Genomic DNA, 18,970 nt, shown 5'->3' with positions numbered 1-18,970 from the left:
ATCAGCACGCCTTTCAAATAAAATAATCTGCTCAAACGATCTTAAAAATCTTAGTGAAAACCAGATTAAAGTTAAATTTAATTTGACCGGTATAATTAGACAAACTAGAGTTCATAGTCAATATACAATCTATCTTTCTCGTACAGATCACAGAGAACATCATAGGCCATGTAGTTTTCAGTCATCCGTCTTCAGTTTTTATCGCTCTGTTTACATTTACATTGACTTCCTTCTGTCTGTTAGTGTGAAGGTACTAAACAGGGCTGGCAAAACTTTTTAGAAGTTCAAAAATCATTATTTTTAGAACTTGGGTAACCTGTTTTCAGTTTTTATGAAAAAAATACGTGAAAAAAAAAATACTCATTGGATAACTGGACAAATATAATTCGATAAAACTTCAGTTCCTTTTGATGGAATAGATACATTTTTTTTGAAGACTCAAACCAAAAGTAGAAATCTGTTCATTTGTGCAATTGGTACGAAACTCTTGGAGAAAAAAAATGTGCAGAAACATTTCGCTATCAAAAAACACTGCTTCGAGTGACACCTATTGATGAGTTATGACACATATTGCTTTATGACTCTTATTGCTTTTTGTGCCAACCCTGGTAGTAATGGGTGGGGTTCCTGTTAGTGTATTTTCTTCTAGTGATGTGCGTCTTTGCTGCCCCTCATCATCGTGTGTTTTGATCTCTTCTCTAGTTCCACATCCACTTTGCCCAGCAGAGGGAATTCACCCAGATGTCCATGCTCTCTCCAGTATGACTCACGCGCAAAGAGAATTTCTGAAATACAAACAAGTCTTTATTTTTGAGCATCGAGGCAAAGATGAAATGTTAAGTGCCTCCAACCCGTCTTCTAATCAAAAGGTTGGTGCTTAGAGACCCCCGAAATCTGATCCGTACTCCATTACGATAAAACATTTATCAGCACCAGATAAAAAAAAAAACAGATTATCCGTTCTCCTAACTTAGAGGTTCAGAACGCTGAACAGAAATCAAACTTACCCACAAGATTTCTCTTAGTTTTTGATTTTTCGAGAGTAAAAAGTAAAAATAATTTGTTTTCTTAATTTAAGATACAAAGTGTTCAACATTATTATCAAACTAAATTATCAGACTATCAATTAAATTGACGGCTGACGCTTTAAATTCAGAGGACTTAAATTCAAATGAGACACTTACTGTTGTGATGGTAGCCATAGATTAGTCCCCCGATGAGTGCTGACCACCTAGCCACCTGAAGCACGAATCACTTCATATTACTAATTGGTTTAAAAAGTCTAGACAGTTAATTAGATTAGTGCATTTCATTAGCTAACAGACAAATCGATTAACAAAAATAGTGGCTTCAGCAGTCACAACTGCAGAGGATAACACAAAGCAAACACGATCCCAATTAGATCACAAAAATTCCACTGCCAGTAAATGAAAATCTAAAAGTTTCGTGGAAAACAAATCTTCAAATTTTTCAGATTTCTTTAGATAAAAACAATAACCATTTTAGAACAGTTACTTTCTAAAGAATAAGGAAATACATTAAAACTTATGCAAACTATTAGAGCAAAACAACCAACTGCCAACCGTTCTTCGCACCAAGCGATACAATAGATGTGCCAGAAAAAGTTCGTACAGTAAAGGTAGAGGACGCTGAATAATTTCTTAAGGCGTGTTTGGCCTCTCTATATATAAATATTCTATTTGGAGAGGGGATCGCTGGCCGAAAAATATTGCTCCACTAAAAAGTGCCCAACGTTTTTGACCGTCTTTTTCCAAAACTACCATTCTTCAAATTAGTCAACTTAAAAATCAAATGGTGGACTTAAACCAAATTGGCTGAGCTGTAGAGAGCTAGAAATAGGTCGAGATGATTCTTTTTTGGAAACCACCATCCCCCCCCCCATTCCATGATAATATCCTATATCCGGGCCTGCTTCCATTTTCCGACAAATTTCCTTCTAAATAAACATGCCAAGTTAGACAATTTAATTTTATTTTGGCTTCGAAAGACATCCTTCAAGACATAGCAAACCCGACAATCCAGCAGACACGTGTTGAGCCGAACAAAAAATTTAATAGTCTCCCCTAAAGCACTTAGCTAACAACCTTCTTTTGCTCCGTCAAACGACTCGAAATGAAGCCGTTAAGCCGAAAATAAATCAGTCGTAAAAAGAGAAAAAAACTGATTTACTGAAATCGGAGTTAGTAAAGTTACAACCAACATGAAAAAAAAATTTCGAATAGAAAAAAATGGATCACTTCAAATCAAACATCAACCTCCGACGAACCGACATCCTCAGCGACGACGACGAGGAAGACGAAGGAGTCGGCTCAGGAATCGGCACGAGTTACTCAGACGAGAAAGTATTCGTTGAAATAACCGAAAACGAAGTCAAAATCCATCATCACACTCGGCGACTTAGCGGGGACCGCCTGGCGGGTGATAACGTCAGTAGCGCCACGTCCATAACTCGCAATTCAGTCAACAATTGTAGTCCAGACAGCGGAGCGAGTGGGAGAGCTACCAGTCCTCATGATTACACCGCAGGAGCTCATAATTCTAGCATGAAAGATGATAGCAGCATATCTAGAACCCTTTCGGACATTCATTCAAAAGAAACTTATATTTGACGCTACAACTTCACTTTTATACTCGATGTAATTGTAGTACATGAATACAAACGTCAATTTTACGTATGCATTTATTTATTCAAAATTTTCAAATTAAAGTGTTTGAAATTTTCATCAGCACGCCTTTCAAATAAAATAATCTGCTCAAACGATCTTAAAAATCTTAGTGAAAACCAGATTAAAGTTAAATTTAATTTGACCGGTATAATTAGACAAACTAGAGTTGATAGTCAATATACAATCTATCTTTCTCGTACAGATCACAGAGAACATCATAGGCCATGTAGTTTTCAGTCATCCGTCTTCAGTTTTTATCGCTCTGTTTACATTTACATTGACTTCCTTCTGTCTGTTAGTGTGAAGGTACTAAACAGGGCTGGCAAAACTTTTTAGAAGTTCAAAAATCATTATTTTTAGAACTTGGGTAACCTGTTTTCAGTTTTTATGAAAAAAATACGTGAAAAAAAAAAATACTCATTGGATAACTGGACAAATATAATTCGATAAAACTTCAGTTCCTTTTGATGGAATAGATACATTTTTTTGAAGACTCAAACCAAAAGTAGAAATCTGTTCATTTGTGCAATTGGTACGAAACTCTTGGAGAAAAAAAATGTGCAGAAACATTTCGCTATCAAAAAACACTGCTTCGAGTGACACCTATTGATGAGTTATGACACATATTGCTTTATGACTCTTATTGCTTTTTGTGCCAACCCTGGTAGTAATGGGTGGGGTTCCTGTTAGTGTATTTTCTTCTAGTGATGTGCGTCTTTGCTGCCCCTCATCATCGTGTGTTTTGATCTCTTCTCTAGTTCCACATCCACTTTGCCCAGCAGAGGGAATTCACCCAGATGTCCATGCTCTCTCCAGTATGACTCACGCGCAAAGAGAATTTCTGAAATACAAACAAGTCTTTATTTTTGAGCATCGAGGCAAAGATGAAATGTTAAGTGCCTCCAACCCGTCTTCTAATCAAAAGGTTGGTGCTTAGAGACCCCCGAAATCTGATCCGTACTCCATTACGATAAAACATTTATCAGCACCAGATAAAAAAAAAACAGATTATCCATTCTCCTAACTTAGAGGTTCAGAACGCTGAACAGAAATCAAACTTACCCACAAGATTTCTCTTAGTTTTTGATTTTTCGAGAGTAAAAAGTAAAAATAATTTGTTTTCTTAATTTAAGATACAAAGTGTTCAACATTATTATCAAACTAAATTATCAGACTATCAATTAAATTGACGGCTGACGCTTTAAATTCAGAGGACTTAAATTCAAATGAGACACTTACTGTTGTGATGGTAGCCATAGATTAGTCCCCCGATGAGTGCTGACCACCTAGCCACCTGAAGCACGAATCACTTCATATTACTAATTGGTTTAAAAAGTCTAGACAGTTAATTAGATTAGTGCATTTCATTAGCTAACAGACAAATCGATTAACAAAAATAGTGGCTTCAGCAGTCACAACTGCAGAGGATAACACAAAGCAAACACGATCCCAATTAGATCACAAAAATTCCACTGCCAGTAAATGAAAATCTAAAAGTTTCGTGGAAAACAAATCTTCAAATTTTTCAGATTTCTTTAGATAAAAACAATAACCATTTTAGAACAGTTACTTTCTAAAGAATAAGGAAATACATTAAAACTTATGCAAACTATTAGAGCAAAACAACCAACTGCCAACCGTTCTTCGCACCAAGCGATACAATAGATGTGCCAGAAAAAGTTCGTACAGTAAAGGTAGAGGACGCTGAATAATTTCTTAAGGCGTGTTTGGCCTCTCTATATATAAATATTCTATTTGGAGAGGGGATCGCTGGCCGAAAAATATTGCTCCACTAAAAAGTGCCCAACGTTTTTGACCGTCTTTTTCCAAAACTACCATTCTTCAAATTAGTCAACTTAAAAATCAAATGGTGGACTTAAACCAAATTGGCTGAGCTGTAGAGAGCTAGAAATAGGTCGAGATGATTCTTTTTTGGAAACCACCATCCCCCCCCCCCCCCCCATTCCATGATAATATCCTATATCCGGGCCTGCTTCCATTTTCCGACAAATTTCCTTCTAAATAAACATGCCAAGTTAGACAATTTAATTTTATTTTGGCTTCGAAAGACATCCTTCAAGACATAGCAAACCCGACAATCCAGCAGACACGTGTTGAGCCGAACAAAAAATTTAATAGTCTCCCCTAAAGCACTTAGCTAACAACCTTCTTTTGCTCCGTCAAACGACTCGAAATGAAGCCGTTAAGCCGAAAATAAATCAGTCGTAAAAAGAGAAAAAAACTGATTTACTGAAATCGGAGTTAGTAAAGTTACAACCAACATGAAAAAAAAATTTCGAATAGAAAAAATATGAAAAATGCAGACATGCTCTAGATTTCTCAGTTGGTTGACGAAATTACACAATTGGAGATGACCACCAAATTGAGCCATCCTGTGAACAAAATTATTTACGGGAAAGAGTCGGTTGCAAAACCCTGTTGTCCCGGTGGCAACACCTTTGCTAATCGCTAGGGTAAAAACAAAAAATAATCACGAGCAAGATGAATCGACCAAATAAAAAAAATCGTCAAAAAGTTTGGCACTAAAAACACTTGGAACGGAATATTAAAATGGACCTGTGAAATAGTAAAAGATACTTTAATTTTCATAAGTCCCTATTGTTGAAACTAACAACAGTAGTAACACGATATTTCTAACACAGAGGCGAAGCGGAGCTTCACATCACTTGCGATAGATCACAAAAAAAAATAAAAAAAACAATAACCAAAATTTTTGTGTGATAAAAGATAACTAGGGGCCTAGCTAAAGCTGGATTTTTTGATAACTTTGTTATACTGATGCGTGAGGAAATGGGCCATTTCGAAAATTGACTTTACCCAAATCCATAGCTGTTTCTCTACTAAAAACAAGAAGGGCGAAAATTTATGAGAATGCACATCTGTAGTTATTAGAGCATTTTAAGGACTTTTTCCTGAGAAAAAGCAAAAGCATCACCAAGACCTACATAAGACCTGTTCATTACTGTTAATAAGGTAACAAAGCCGATAAAATCTAAGCTGAATCTAATCAGGCCGAATAAAGCTTTTAAGGGAAAAAACAGGAAGGCAAGGAAAATATAAAACGTCAGGGCTATTAATTTTCAAAGTAAATCGAAAAAACATGCATCCACCATAAAAACCGCTGACAACACAAGGACATTTTCCAATGTGGCAACTAAGTCGACAAAACATAAACAGAGACACGAAAGAACGATAATTCAATTTTTCCCGCAAAAAATTCAATTTCATACATACTGAAAAAAAAATGTACAGCCGGGACTCGAACTCGGACTCAGACATAAAAGTACATGTGCTACCGCGCTACTTCTAGCCAAATGGGATGACGTTGCTAAGGTTCTCTAATAAAGCAGCCTCACAATTTCTGAAAGATTTGTAAGAAAATCTAATTCCCGATTACAAGACAATTGCTCTCACAAGTGTAAAAATTAAGAGCAGTAAAATTGTTTTATGTAAAATCGTAGTCCTATTTATATTCTTTTCGGTGAAATTTACTCATCAGAGTAATTCAAATCGAAAATTATGACTGAGACTTCCAATACTGAATCCGCTGGCACTTCTGTTTGTTCCACGAATCAAAACAACGTTTCTCTCAACAATATTTTTAAGTAGACCGAGTACATTTTTTTGATCAAATTTAGTTCAAATAAAGTCATGCAGTCTCAAACCATCATTTATAATTCTTTTTAACACAAGAAATGGTTTTTAAGTTTCAGTTACTTTCAAACGTTGGTTTTCCAGGAGGATATCGACCCCCTTTTATGGATCCAACAGGGAACAAGGAGCTCAGTTTTTCCACTTCTGCTGGAGTTAATTCGACTGCAAGCGCAGCAATGTTTTCTAACAAATGTTTTTCAGATGTGGTTCCAGGAATAGGGCACACATCCAGGCCTTGGTGATGCACCCAAGCTAACGCCAGTTGACCCATTGAGCAACCTTTTTCTTTAGCAATCGGCACTAGCTGGTCGACTTTTGCTATATTTTCATCAAAATGTTTCTCGCCCAGCCTTGGAACCATAAAACTACGAATGTCTTGCTTCGGAATTTCAGCCCATTTTTTAAATGCACCTGCCAATATTCCTTTTCCCAGCGGAGAGTAAGCAACGATGCCAACTCCTAGTTTTCGACAAGTTGGAATTACTTCCTTCTCAAATTCCCTCGCAAAAAGAGACCACTCAAGCTGTACTGCGGCAATGGGATGGACACTATTTGCTCGCTCAATTGTCTTTGCAGACGCCTCGCTCAGTCCAATGTGACGAATCTTACCTAATCACACAAGGAGGATGAAACTCAACGTCACGGAAGAAAACCAACAAACTTGCAATGGAAAGTAAAATGAGCAATCACCTTCTTGGACCATCAATTTCAGCTCGCCAACTGTTTCTTCAATAGGAACTGAGGTATCAATTCTGGCTAGATTAAACAGATCAAGGTAATCAGTGTCCAGGCGCTTCAAACTTTGCTCAATGGAATCCCTCACTCTCTTAGGGTTTCCGTCTGGTTTGAAGGCTTTCCCAAGACCACCTTTGGTTACTATTTGCACATTACTTCGAGGAACTTCAGCAAAAGCTTTGCAAAGCATGGTTTCATTTTCGCCCCTGAACAAACAATTGGAGTCAGACTAAAATAGTCAATCAATCGAATAAATCAAACAAAGGCTGAGTTACTTATTTCCGTAAAACTGCGCTGTGTCGAAATGTGTGATTCCGAGACTGAAAGCTTTACGGACAACTTTGATGGCATCTGCTTCCGATGTCTTTTGAGCAGTGAAGAAGAATGCATCAAACCCCATGCAACCAAATCCCTGTCTGGATACAACGAACTTTTCCTTTCCTAACGATATCGTTTCAATTAGCGATGACATGTTTCTAAAGCCGCAAAAATTTCTCGATATCAACCAGAAAGCAAACTATTCAGAAAACATACCAAAACTTATTACCGTGAAATCGGCTTTCTCCAGGCCTAAAAACAGAATCATTTTAAACAGGGACCCTGAGACAAAAAATTTTATGCCTAGTTTGATAGTACTTTTACGCGGCGAAAAAATTCAATCAAACTATCAAATGCTGCAATAAATGCGAACATAGGCAAATATCCGAGGTCAGCATTGAGAAAGTGACTAGGCAACCAAAAGAACGTTTCCAAATTTTCTATTATTCATATCTTGAAATCTTTTCGACAATAGCCACGATCAATTCTTTACACCGAGATTCGCAAGCATTGAAAAAAAGTATGACACAGAGGCGAAGCTGAGCTTCGGACAACTTGCGATACAAAAGAAGAAAGCCGCTAAGTAAAAAAAAATCGAAAATTTCGAAAAAAAAAAACTAATCTAACAAAAAAAATGAAGCTAGTTTTCAAATAAAAAACATGCCAAGACAATGGAATATGAAAAAAGCATAGGAAGAAATTTTACCAAACGGTAACACAGCCGATAAATTTCTTGACAGAAATCCTTTAAGATGAAAAAATCAGCAAGACGTAATTTAATAAGTCCCCCTCACCCTCAAAACACAGAAATACACACATAGAGACGAAATATGACCATTAAACCGATATAATATAGGCCAAAACCTATCAAGCCGAAAGGAAAAGAAAAAAGCCGAAAACCTTTTTATTTATATTAACAGTTTCAGCATTTTATGCGATCCAGAGGGGACCATAAAAATTTCGTTTTCCTTGAAACGAATCGAAATTAATTCACAAAGCCAATAAAAATAAGCCGAAATCATTGGGCAGAATAAAAATATTAACCAAAAAGTAAGTAACATAAGAAATCAAGGTTAGTAAAATTACAAACATCCCAGGTACACAGAACACTTAAAGTAACTATAAAAAAACATGAAATTTACAATATGAAAACCAAGCCGGTAAAACATAAGCAGACAAATAATGAGCCGACAATTGTTGTGAAACGAATATTTGAAAAAAAACAGGTTTCTTCAATAGGAACTGAAGAAACCTTGTTTTCAGTTGTTTTCAGATTCGAACCCCAGACCTTCGCCGTCTCACTCAGGCGTATTCGTTACCTCCAGACCGAATGTACCGGAAACGCCAAGATATTAAAATTAATTAACAACTGAAACTAAATTTACCCAATTTTGGCCATTCTGTGCCTGAAGTTATTTAGTGGGTAAAATTCTAGCACCCGATTGCAATACCCTTGTCAAAAAACATTAATCAGCACTACCTTTGGTATTTACCGTATATGCGAAAATTACGTGGGAAAACAATTGAGTTTTAAAAAAAATGCCAGAGGAAATTGTAGTCATACGTTTATGAGTGTCCCAGGCCTTCCCCCACCATATTTGATTATAAAAAATCACCCATATGTATAGAAAGAAAGTGTAGAAAGAAGCATTAAATTACAGAAAAACAGTCAAAAAACAACAATCCGCACAACATACATCTTTGGCATTTGCATGGATGAACCATTGAGTTCAAATCAAAAAATGCCGAAAGAAATTGTGGTCTTAAATGAGACAAAGGACATAAAATAAATCGAAATAGTCAACATAGAGGCTGAGCGGAGCTTAGCATCACTTGAGATTTGAGATCCCACAAGCTAGCAGACAGGAAGAAAACGGAAAACTTTTCGAAGAAACCGCAAATTGAAAACTTTAAAATGTTGCCTGGAAGGATGTTCTATTTGCAGAAAACATGTTCAGAAACACATTCGACGGCGTTGAATCAAAACTCTAAGCAATTATTAAGCAAGAAAAATGTCCGGAAAAACTTTGAACTATAAATTATACGAAATCGTTAAGGCCGAAAACATTTTCAAGCGAAAAAGGAAAATATACGAAGTCAAGGCTAGTAGAATTAGAATTTGCAGGAGTAAATGAAAACATAGAAAGCAACTCCATTGAAAGCTGCATACGGCAAAAAAAATTAAGATGTGACAACTCAGCCGACAAAACAGATGCAAACAAACCTTTGCCGTCCCTGGCGTATTCGTTAGCTCCAGACTAAGGTGCCGGAGACACTTAGAAATTTGAATTCATAATGAATCAAGATACCAAGTTATTCTGTTACGCAAGGTGTTAATCCGATTTGATACGTTTGCTAATCGCAAACGTAATCAATGAAGACAATCAAAATAAAAACTTTTTTGATCATAAAAAAATCCATGCTTTGAAAATTGAACCGACAAAAATAAACAGAAAAACAAAAACCAAACAGATCATTTTTTACCGTTAATTTTTTTTCTATTAGTGAAAAAGGTCTGATTACTGTCAAACTCAAAAACTATTATGCAAAGGCAACCACGCTACCTCTTGACAAAGTTGGAGGGAGCCTGGAAGGTTCAATAATACGGCGAATTGAATTTGTTCAAAAAGTCTAATTGCCGATAACCTCACACATGCTCTCGCAAGTATAAACTCACTTCAAGTTATAAAACCTCACTTAACAAATTAACGCAAATCAAGTTATAAAACCTCACTTAACAAATTAACGCAATTATAAAAAATTGTTTGTTAAGAGAGGGAAACTGAATTATTTTCAAGCTATCAAATGATTTTTCTTAAGTTGAAAATGATTTCGTTAGACATAATGACAGTAAATATTTTCAATTATACGCTCGGCCCTTGGAACATTCTGCTCAGCGCAGATCATCCTTATACAACAGACAGATACGTCAAACTATCAAGGCAACTTGGCGGTCAACATTGAGGGTAAGAAACAACGGTAGTCGTTTAGAAGTTTGGTCTAGCCTTGATGAGCCGTTCAAAAATTCGTTTAGAAAGTGTTTCCACCAGAAAATTTCAAATCTACATGAAATACTGCAAGCAAGCGGATAAGAACAAAACTAAAACGTGAAAACATTTTTTCGCTAGATTCAGTACTTTCTACTACATTAAACTTTAAAAGAAATTTCAATTGACAGACAAAACTAGAAATTATCAGCAACAACTTTTTTACATGGGACCGATTTTTTTTGCATGGGACTTTTACATGGGACCAAAATTAGTTTTTCGGAAGTCAAATAACACACAGAAGATCCAACACTCCCGAACTTTTTTTCTTCAAATGAGTTGATGATAAGACCAAACAGAAGTCTATTTAACTTACACGAATAAGAGATGTTGGTCTCACTGCTACGCCTGCAGGATGCATGACTAATTTCTGAAAAAAATCTCATTACGTTATTAGAGAAACCTCTTCGTAAACTTAAATTCAAACTCCAAGAGTCAAATAATCTGGTGGCCAGTCAATAAGCAGATTGGTCTATGAGCAGAACCATGAGCTGAATAGGTCCAGGAGCAGAAAACCAGAAAAATATCAACTTTCATTGATTTATACCGGCTAATTGATTGAACAATTATCACAATCGTCTATAAAATTAAGAAAATGAATAAATTATGCATCAATTGAATAATTTCACCAAGTTTTTTTGAATTAAAAACAATCTCGACTAAATTACTCAAATTATGCATAAAACATTAGTTTCTTTGGTAATAGTGTCTATTCTCATACTTAATTTACTGATTAGCTTATAAAAATTAATTTTTCTGCTCTCCGACCTATTCTGCTCTTAGGCAATTCTGCTTTTTGCTCCGCCTGCAATTTTCCGATTAGCTTATAAAGGTTAATGTTTTTCAGCTCTTGGAACCATTCTGCTTATTACTCCGCCTCCGAATAATCTATAATGGCGCTGAGGGCTACGTAGCAAAGAGTAACCCAATCGGTACTACTATGATAGAGTGGTCTCTCGAAAAAGCAACTATGATAGACAGGTCCCGCATGCATATTGCATGTTATAATTATGAAAACTAGTTGGTTTAAATTATTCATTTCAAAAATCTTGCAAAATATGTTCAGCCAAAAAAACTTTTTAGATTGAAAATTTTAATCACTATTGTTTATATATTGAAATTTGCTCGCTTTGCTTTATTTTACGGTTTAACAACCATATGATTGGGTTGACTGATTTGTCATCGAAACCCACTATGGGCGGTTTTTTTTTAGATTTTCAACTTTAAAATGGTTAGGGGAAGGTTTTATAAGATAACAAAACATAAAATTTATGAAAATATACTGCGACATCTTTCTGAAGGGCTGAATCATAATTATTAAACGATTTGAGAGCTCTAGGTGTCTTATTCTCAAGGGACCTGGTTATTTTCAAGGGACCACTCTATCATAGTAGTACCACCCAATCATTAAGCCTTATCAAACGAGATGGTCAAAAGTATCATAGTAACCGAGGTTACAGTCGGGAGTCCCTTCATCACGTATTCCAGTCAAAATCCTTGGAATTTTCTAGATATGGAAGTGATAATGATAAAAGAAGATGACAAGTGTTTAAGTCCTTTTCAATTAAAATCGATACGGGTTACGTTTCTTCAATAAGAACACGCAACTCGACACGAGAAAATATAATACACAAGTGTTACAAATAAAAAATTTCGTCGAAAGTTATTTTGTCATTTATTGTTCCGAGTACGCAAGCGGCGTTCGCAATCTGTATTGCCAGGGAGATTCTCTGTTTTAAAAAGCTGCCTGCTCTGGGTTCCTCATTCTATTCATCTCTATGAGATTCTCTGTTTTAAAAAGCTGTCTGCTCTGGGTTCCTCATTCTATTCATCTCTATGAGTACTATTCATCTCTATGAGTAAACAATAATGTACGTATGTATGTATGTACTATAGATAATATAGTAACAGTCATTGATAAAAATGGCTACTATGTGAACGAAAGCAACAAGACCTTCTTCTTCTTACGACCATCATTCTGCACACTTCCTTATTCTTACAGTTATAAGATCTTCCACTACTGGACAAATGTAATATTAGAATTTGAAACACCCAGCGCGAGATTTGAGATTAGATAATGACATCATATGCGAACAAAAGAAACCACGACTATTCAAATGCGAGCAGAATTTTCTTTTCAGACCAGGTGTTCTTGTATAGCTCAAAAAGTATAGCGCTGAAAAAAAAACGAATTCATTTTTTTTCTATGGAGACACTTCGAAACAAACTACAACTAACTTATCTCCAGTATCTTATCTTGCATGCCTCAAAAAGTATAGCGCTGAAAAAACGAATTCATTTTTATTCTGTGGAGACACTTCGAAACAAACTACAACGAACTTATCTCCAGCATTTGGGGAAGTCGACCAGCACATCTCACTTTGTTTGAAGGAGTAATCCCGGGCCCACTGGGCGGAATCCATGTGCCAGTCGGTCACATTTGGAAGTTTGACCTTGAGGAACACGAAATACGTAATTTTGAGAGGAAATTTAATTTTTCAAAAATTCGAATCGAGCCTGTCATGCTCAACTTTCTCGCGAGAACTGAAAATCTCAGAAATAGAAGATCAGAACATCCGCTTTACAATCGCGGGAAAGTACCTAAAAAAGCAGCGGGAAATTGCTATTAGCAATTTCCAGATACGAAATAAACGCGAGTAGACCCGTCTTATCCTGAAATAGGAAGAGAAACGATTGTGAAGGAAGAATACAATTATTCGAACCGAACTAGAGTGAACCCTCAGTTGAAAGGTGGACAGCTGGGGTGTCCCAATGGTTCAGACTAAAACTTCATTCCTAGAGTCAAAACTCATTTCCCTTATTGAAACTAATTAGTATTAAACTTCTCAAGTTATCATACTTAATTCTCGAGTTGCTCATTAATTTAGTTACCTCTAATTCCCGAGTAAGCCGACATGTGAGTTCTCAATTTAGTTTTATTGAGTGTGTTTTATAATTGTTATGTTGAGATAAGGCGAGTTTTAGGTTGATCCATCTGAAATGGATCAAAGTTTCACTGTCTTATAAAAAGTAACTGTGCGGATTGTTCCGACCCTGTTTTTAACGGCGTTCGTGTATTTTGGGTATTTTGAGACCTAAGTATGGGGACGCTCTTTTTTGCTAGAGTGGGGGGTATTTTGATAGTTGCCCTTAAGCTGTAACGGGTTTCTAGTCTCATGTCGCAAGCGAACCGAATTGGCTCCGACCGTTTTGAGGTGGAAAAACACGAGAGATAGTGTCCCTGACTCTTGAGCCAATAGTTGTAGGGCCTATTCTTCTTACGCCTCATATGTGACTGAAGTAGGCGACTGCTACATAGTGTTTTTATGGCGCTCCTGGGTGTTTTTACGACATCATGACTACGGAGTCGAACCCACTTGACGCAGCTCCGGGCTACATGCCCATTCTAGAGTACCGGTGGTACGGTTCAGCGGGAACGTGCAAACCTCCCGGTTGTACCGTGATAGCTTTTTAAGAAAACTCGAGAAAAGTTTCTGGTACGCTCTCAGAACGAGGCTTAGCTATTCGAGTAAAGGGGGGTAACTGGGGGGGAGGGGGACGAAAAAACGAGCAAAAGACAAAAAGCGAAACAAAAACCGAAAAAGAACAGAAAAAGGAACAAAAACTATAAAACAAAAATTGACAGTGACTTTGACACCAAATTAGTTGGATCAAACCCTTATATTAATTCAGTAGTATACACATACTGTTTTTTTTTAGAAGACCGATCGTTTCGATCACTGCAGCAATCTGAAAGGTGCCCGAGTGTGGGGCGTTGTGAAGGATTTTCAGTTAGCTTGCAACTTAGCTGGACCATTAGGAGACTTGACTGGAACAGGTGACCAGTGGAGGGGGAAAGTGGTTCACAGGGACTTAACTAGACCATTAGAAGACTTGACTGGAACAGGTGACCAGCCAAGTAGGAAAGTGGTGCTGGTGATCAGCTGCAGGACAAATCAAGGAAACAACCAGCACGGTCAGAGCAAGAAGAGAGGATGGGGGTGTTCTCAAGTTGGTCAAACGGGTATCGCTAAAATCCACATTACATAATAGGAGATAAGTGTAAAATTGGATAAGCGGAACCCCATTGTTTTGAGGAAGTTTTTATTCAAGCAGGCCTGGAAACAGGTCTACGGTTTTCTCTCGAGAGGTTTAGCACCCGGCGCTCAAGGGAATTTTTGGCTTAAGAGGTGGGCTAAAGAGGGGGGAGGTTAGAAGGGGGGCTGGTTTGGTTAGAGGTTGGTGGTTGTAAAGTGAAAAAAGGGGGGACACATTAGAGTAACTAATTGATCGGCATCATCGATTTAGTTACATTAGACTTTTACACGCGTCGGTTATAAGAAGCGGATATCCAAATTTACCATCGAATTAAGGTAGGTACTCTGGTCGAATCGGGAGGGGAGAACGGACATAGACAGTTTTTGTGATACCCCATAAGATCGCTAGCAGGGGGGAGGAGAACGCGTGGCAATCAGGTACCAGACATTTTTTTTTGTTGTTGTTGTTCAGATAAAGGGTTGACACAAGTCACCTTTGAATTTTAGGTGGGTACATTTTTTTTTGCTTTTATCCATATTTATTTTTTTCCTCTGTTAAATTTTGGACGCTTTTACTAAAGATTTAATCGGTTTTGGACAAACAGGTGATCACAAGACACCTAGAACAAAATGGGTTTCAACTTGCATCAAAATATTAAAAGAGATAATTACAAGGGGGTTGGTGATTTGAACTTTTGGCCAGTAAGGTTGGGTTTTTGGGAAAATTTTTACAAGAGCTCAAGTGGTGGTACAAAGTACAGTGGTTCAAGGCAGTCTTGGGACATTCAGTCTTGGGACAGGCAGTCTTGGGACAGGCGGTCTTGGGACAGGCAGTCTTGGGACAGGCAGTCTTGGGTCAGGCAGTCTTGGGACAGGCAGTCTTGGGACAGGCAGTCTTGGGACAGGCAGTCTTGGGACAGGCAGTCTTGGGACAGGCAGTCTTGGGACGGGCAGTCTTGGGACAGGCAGTCTTGGGACAGGTAGTCTTGGGACAGGCAGTCTTGGGACAGGCAGTCTTGGGACAGGCAGTCTTGGGACAGGCAGTCTTGGGACAGGCAGTATTGGGACAGTCAGTCTTGGGACAGGCAGTCTTGGGACAGTACCAGAAAGTCTTGGGACAGTACCAGAAAGTCTTGGGACAGTACCCGCAAGTCTTGGGACAGTACCAGCAAGTCTTGGGACAGTACCGGGAGGTCTTGGGACAGTACCGGGAGGTCTTGGGACGGTACCGAGAGGTCTTGGGACGGTATAAGAAAAGGGTGTGACGGTACTGAAGGGTCTTAAGACAGGTCAAAATAACTAAATCAAAAGCAATAGGACAATTCGGAACGTTAAATCGCAATAGATCGGATTCTGTTGGGATCACGAATTAGTAAAAATTTAATAAATCTTAAAGGGAATAGGAACTTTGTTTTTCTTTATTATTAATTTATCAAAAAAATTTTTTGTTCTTAGAATAGAATTTTGTAAATAGTAATATTGTAAACAGAAATAATTGTAAATAAAAATCATGAGATGGAGCAGGGTACCGATAGATTAAAAAAGCTACGGAGTCAAAGACAATATATAACTCGTCGCAACGAAAAATGACATCGGTTGGCCCAAGAATAACAAAGCAGAACTTTTCAGTGAGCATGGTCCACACAAGAAGTACTAAAAAGAACAAGACGAAAGAGGGCGCGGATGGGAAACAAACAGAACCCGCCATTGAGATTGACCTAGAAACACCAGACCAGAGTCAACGGGCAACACGCCAGAAACAGTAAAGGACGAGTCTCAAGTAAAACGAACGTCATTCACAGAAAGGATAGCAATGATGGTCGGGATGAAATCAAGAGACATAGTGAGGGGAGAACCGAAAGCCGAGAAAGGCAAAACATTTAGAACAGTTACCACGATAACGACAGAGGCCAACCAAGACGACGACCAGGTTAAACAGGGGGCAGCAGCTAACAATATGGCAAAAGCTGACCATGAAACAACAACTTCTCTTGAGCTGGGTGATCTGATGGCGAAGCTAGATCAGATCGACAAGAAACTAAAGCACAGCGAGGAGGATAGAGAGGTGATACAGAAAGAAATAAGATACAACAAACACGAGTACCTGGACAACTATTTCAATCTGGCGAGGGCGACAGAGGAAAAGCTTCAGCAGATGTCAGACAAGGTAGAGGCCACCAATGGAGAGCGAGACAAGAACATCAAAAAAGACATGCAAGAGATGAAGCAACGGTATGACGCAGTGAACAGCCAGTTGGGAAGTCTGGAAACGATAATGGACACAATGAGAAGAGACCAGGCTGAGGGTTCATGTGCCATACAGGCAAAATTAGATGCCATCTTGAGAAACTCTACATCACAAGATAGGTCGGCAACGGATCGAACGCAAGGTAACAGAGTTGATTTCGTGGAACCACAACGGAACAAACGGCAGTCAACACCGTTACCATTACCCCGGGATGCAGCGAGCACAGCACCGGGGGGGGGGGGGGGGGGGGGGAGGCAAGACAATTATGAAAAGTGGAACAACAAATACGACGAGTGGTCCAGGTGATTCCACGACTTACAATAATGCGGGACCTGATGCCATGACATGGGCCAGCACCTGGGAGATGATGAATAGAACAATGGAAGCGTTCACTACGAGAAACACTGAATCGAGTGAGAGAGGAGGTGGCAAATCCAGGAAAACCTTCAAGAAGCCAAAAGAATTTAAGGATGACTCAGACGGATGCATCGATACTTGGGTAGAAGTCGTGAGACTGCATTTGGAACAGTACATCTTGAACGACGAGATACAAGCCTGCACAGCGATACTCAGTAACCTAGAAGGCGAAGGCACGGCATTGAAATGCGTAGTTGCAAAGAAAGAAGAGGAACGCGACACAGCGGACAAGATCTTCGAGATATTGTTGAATCGATTCGGGTCAGGCATGAAGGGTCACCAAGCGATGATGAGATTCGAGAAAATGAGGCAAAGGGACGATGAATCGATTGATCGGTTCCTAGATGATCTCGAGAGCTTGAGACGAAGGAGTGATCCTGACGAGTCAACAAACAGAAGGAACATTAGCATTGCCTCGGAGTTCATTGATGGGGTGAAAAGTGACGACTTGAGAACATTGTTAGCAACGTGCTATACGCTGTCGAAAGATAGCGCACCGACTCCAGAAGAGATGAGACAGGAGTCAAGAGAGTACATGCTAATGAAACCCATTAAATACCCATATTCGGATAACAGGAATATGCAAGGGGGGAGTCAACCACAAAGGTCGTCATGGTACAAGCCAAGAGATGACATGGACAAACGTAGATCATGCGCAAACTGCGGGTCAGCTGATCATCACGTGGCGGATTGCACAACATACAAACAGGGCATGAAGAGTCTGGGATATGCACCCGATGAGGAAGATATGAGCCAGATGGAAGCTGGCCTTAGCGGCGGTGCAGAACCAGAGAAACAGACAAACTGAGTTGAAACAAAAAATTCGGAAGCACCGAATGCGGAACTGCCAACGAAGACAGTGAAAACTATAACGCAGGTCAACAGTGCAATAGAGGCCACGACCAGGAATGCCCTAGAACTAAATTATGAAAAGGCGGCGGCAGAGGCTATCAACAAGTCAAACAGGACCTAGCGACGAAGGAAATAGAGCAACGATTGAAACAGGAGATCGAAAATGCAGAAGTTAATTGAGACGTTTGTTTGGTCGGTGCCGGTGCCAGAAGCCGTAGCAGGGTCGACAAAGAGTGGAAATTACAACACAATGAAAATGGTGACGGGAAAGCCATTCGGCATAACAAAGATCGGGGCCAGGATAATGTCAATAATCACTGTGGGCGGCCATGAAGTAACAAGGAACTTAAACGAGCCAGCGATCAGACAATAATGCACATTGATGTGTACGCAGATATCTTGAGTGCGATAAGCCCACAGACGACGTCTAGAGCCTTGAGGGCACTACTCACAACAGGTGGCAGCAAGTCAGTCCGTGTTAAGAACAGATATACAGAAGCTTATGGTCCGCATGAGGTGATGCTAAACATAGATATGATAAACATCTATACGAAAACCATGATAACATGTGATGAAGATCTGGTGGGGCAGATTTACGTAGGCAAAGAAGAACTAAAAGTGAGATCGATTGGACACTGTGCCATGCTGGAAGAAGATGCAATGCACATCGGGACGGAAGCGGACGTGTCAGCACATGTGCTTGACATAAGTGGCAAAAAGACTCAGTTACGTGGGTTGCTTGATACGGGAGCGGTCTTGAGTGTTATACCAATCGAAACTTGGGAATGAATGGGTTTTGACAAAGGTGACTTAATAGACTCAAGAATACGGCTATCAGCTGCGAACAAAGGGGCGCTGCGGGTACTAGGCAGAACACCAGTAATAGCCCTAAATCTAGGGGAACGCAACCTGTGGATGAGCTTTCTAGTGGTGGAAAACCTAGATGAGTATGAC

The 18,970-nt window shown here is 38.9% G+C and overlaps 2 protein-coding genes and 1 long non-coding RNA gene across 5 annotated transcripts in view; all 3 read right to left on the bottom strand.

Moving 5' to 3' along the window:
- The window catches only part of LOC134851528 (la-related protein 1B-like), a 424,232-nt gene that overhangs the window by 274,230 nt on the left and 131,032 nt on the right, over window positions 1–18,970 (bottom strand). The window contains exon 1 of one of the 3 annotated variants that reach the window (XM_063867656.1): window positions 8,190–8,200. The exons of the other annotated variants lie outside the window; for them this stretch is intronic. The gene's annotated coding sequence lies outside the window, so the exon portion shown is untranslated. Of the gene's footprint in view, window positions 1–8,189; window positions 8,201–18,970 lie in introns of those variants that run through there. 3 annotated transcript variants of the gene reach the window in all.
- LOC134851781 (uncharacterized) lies at window positions 66–1,249 on the bottom strand. Its single transcript, XR_010164255.1, has 3 exons — window positions 1,185–1,249; window positions 605–785; window positions 66–253 (listed from the first exon to the last, which is right to left on the bottom strand). It is a non-coding gene; the product is annotated as an uncharacterized LOC134851781 (long non-coding RNA).
- On the bottom strand, window positions 3,389–7,569 carry LOC134852060 (uncharacterized). The gene is made up of 5 exons (XM_063868340.1): window positions 7,373–7,569; window positions 7,053–7,303; window positions 6,478–6,971; window positions 3,927–3,981; window positions 3,389–3,528 (listed from the first exon to the last, which is right to left on the bottom strand). The coding sequence occupies exons 1-5, from the start codon at window positions 7,567–7,569 to the stop codon at window positions 3,389–3,391; spliced, it is 1,137 nt and encodes a 378-aa protein (XP_063724410.1).

This window comes from Symsagittifera roscoffensis, chromosome 7, assembly GCF_963678635.1.
Source record: "Symsagittifera roscoffensis chromosome 7, txSymRosc1.1, whole genome shotgun sequence".
NCBI lineage: Eukaryota > Metazoa > Xenacoelomorpha > Acoela > Convolutidae > Symsagittifera > Symsagittifera roscoffensis.
Note: the sequence above shows the minus strand (reverse complement) of the source record. Positions and strands in the feature narration are given on the sequence as shown.

Excerpts from the sequence above, each read along its gene's own strand:
- LOC134852060 (XM_063868340.1), bottom strand. The coding sequence starts at position 7,569 with ATGTCATCGCTAATTGAAACGATATCGTTAGGAAAGGAAAAGTTCGTT. Across the intron at positions 3,982-6,477 it reads AACTGAGCTCCTTGTTCCCT|GTGGCTAGGTGGTCAGCACT; the intron begins GTTGGATCCATA and ends TTCGTGCTTCAG. Across the intron at positions 3,529-3,926 it reads CTATGGCTACCATCACAACA|AAATTCTCTTTGCGCGTGAG; the intron begins GTAAGTGTCTCA and ends TTTGTATTTCAG.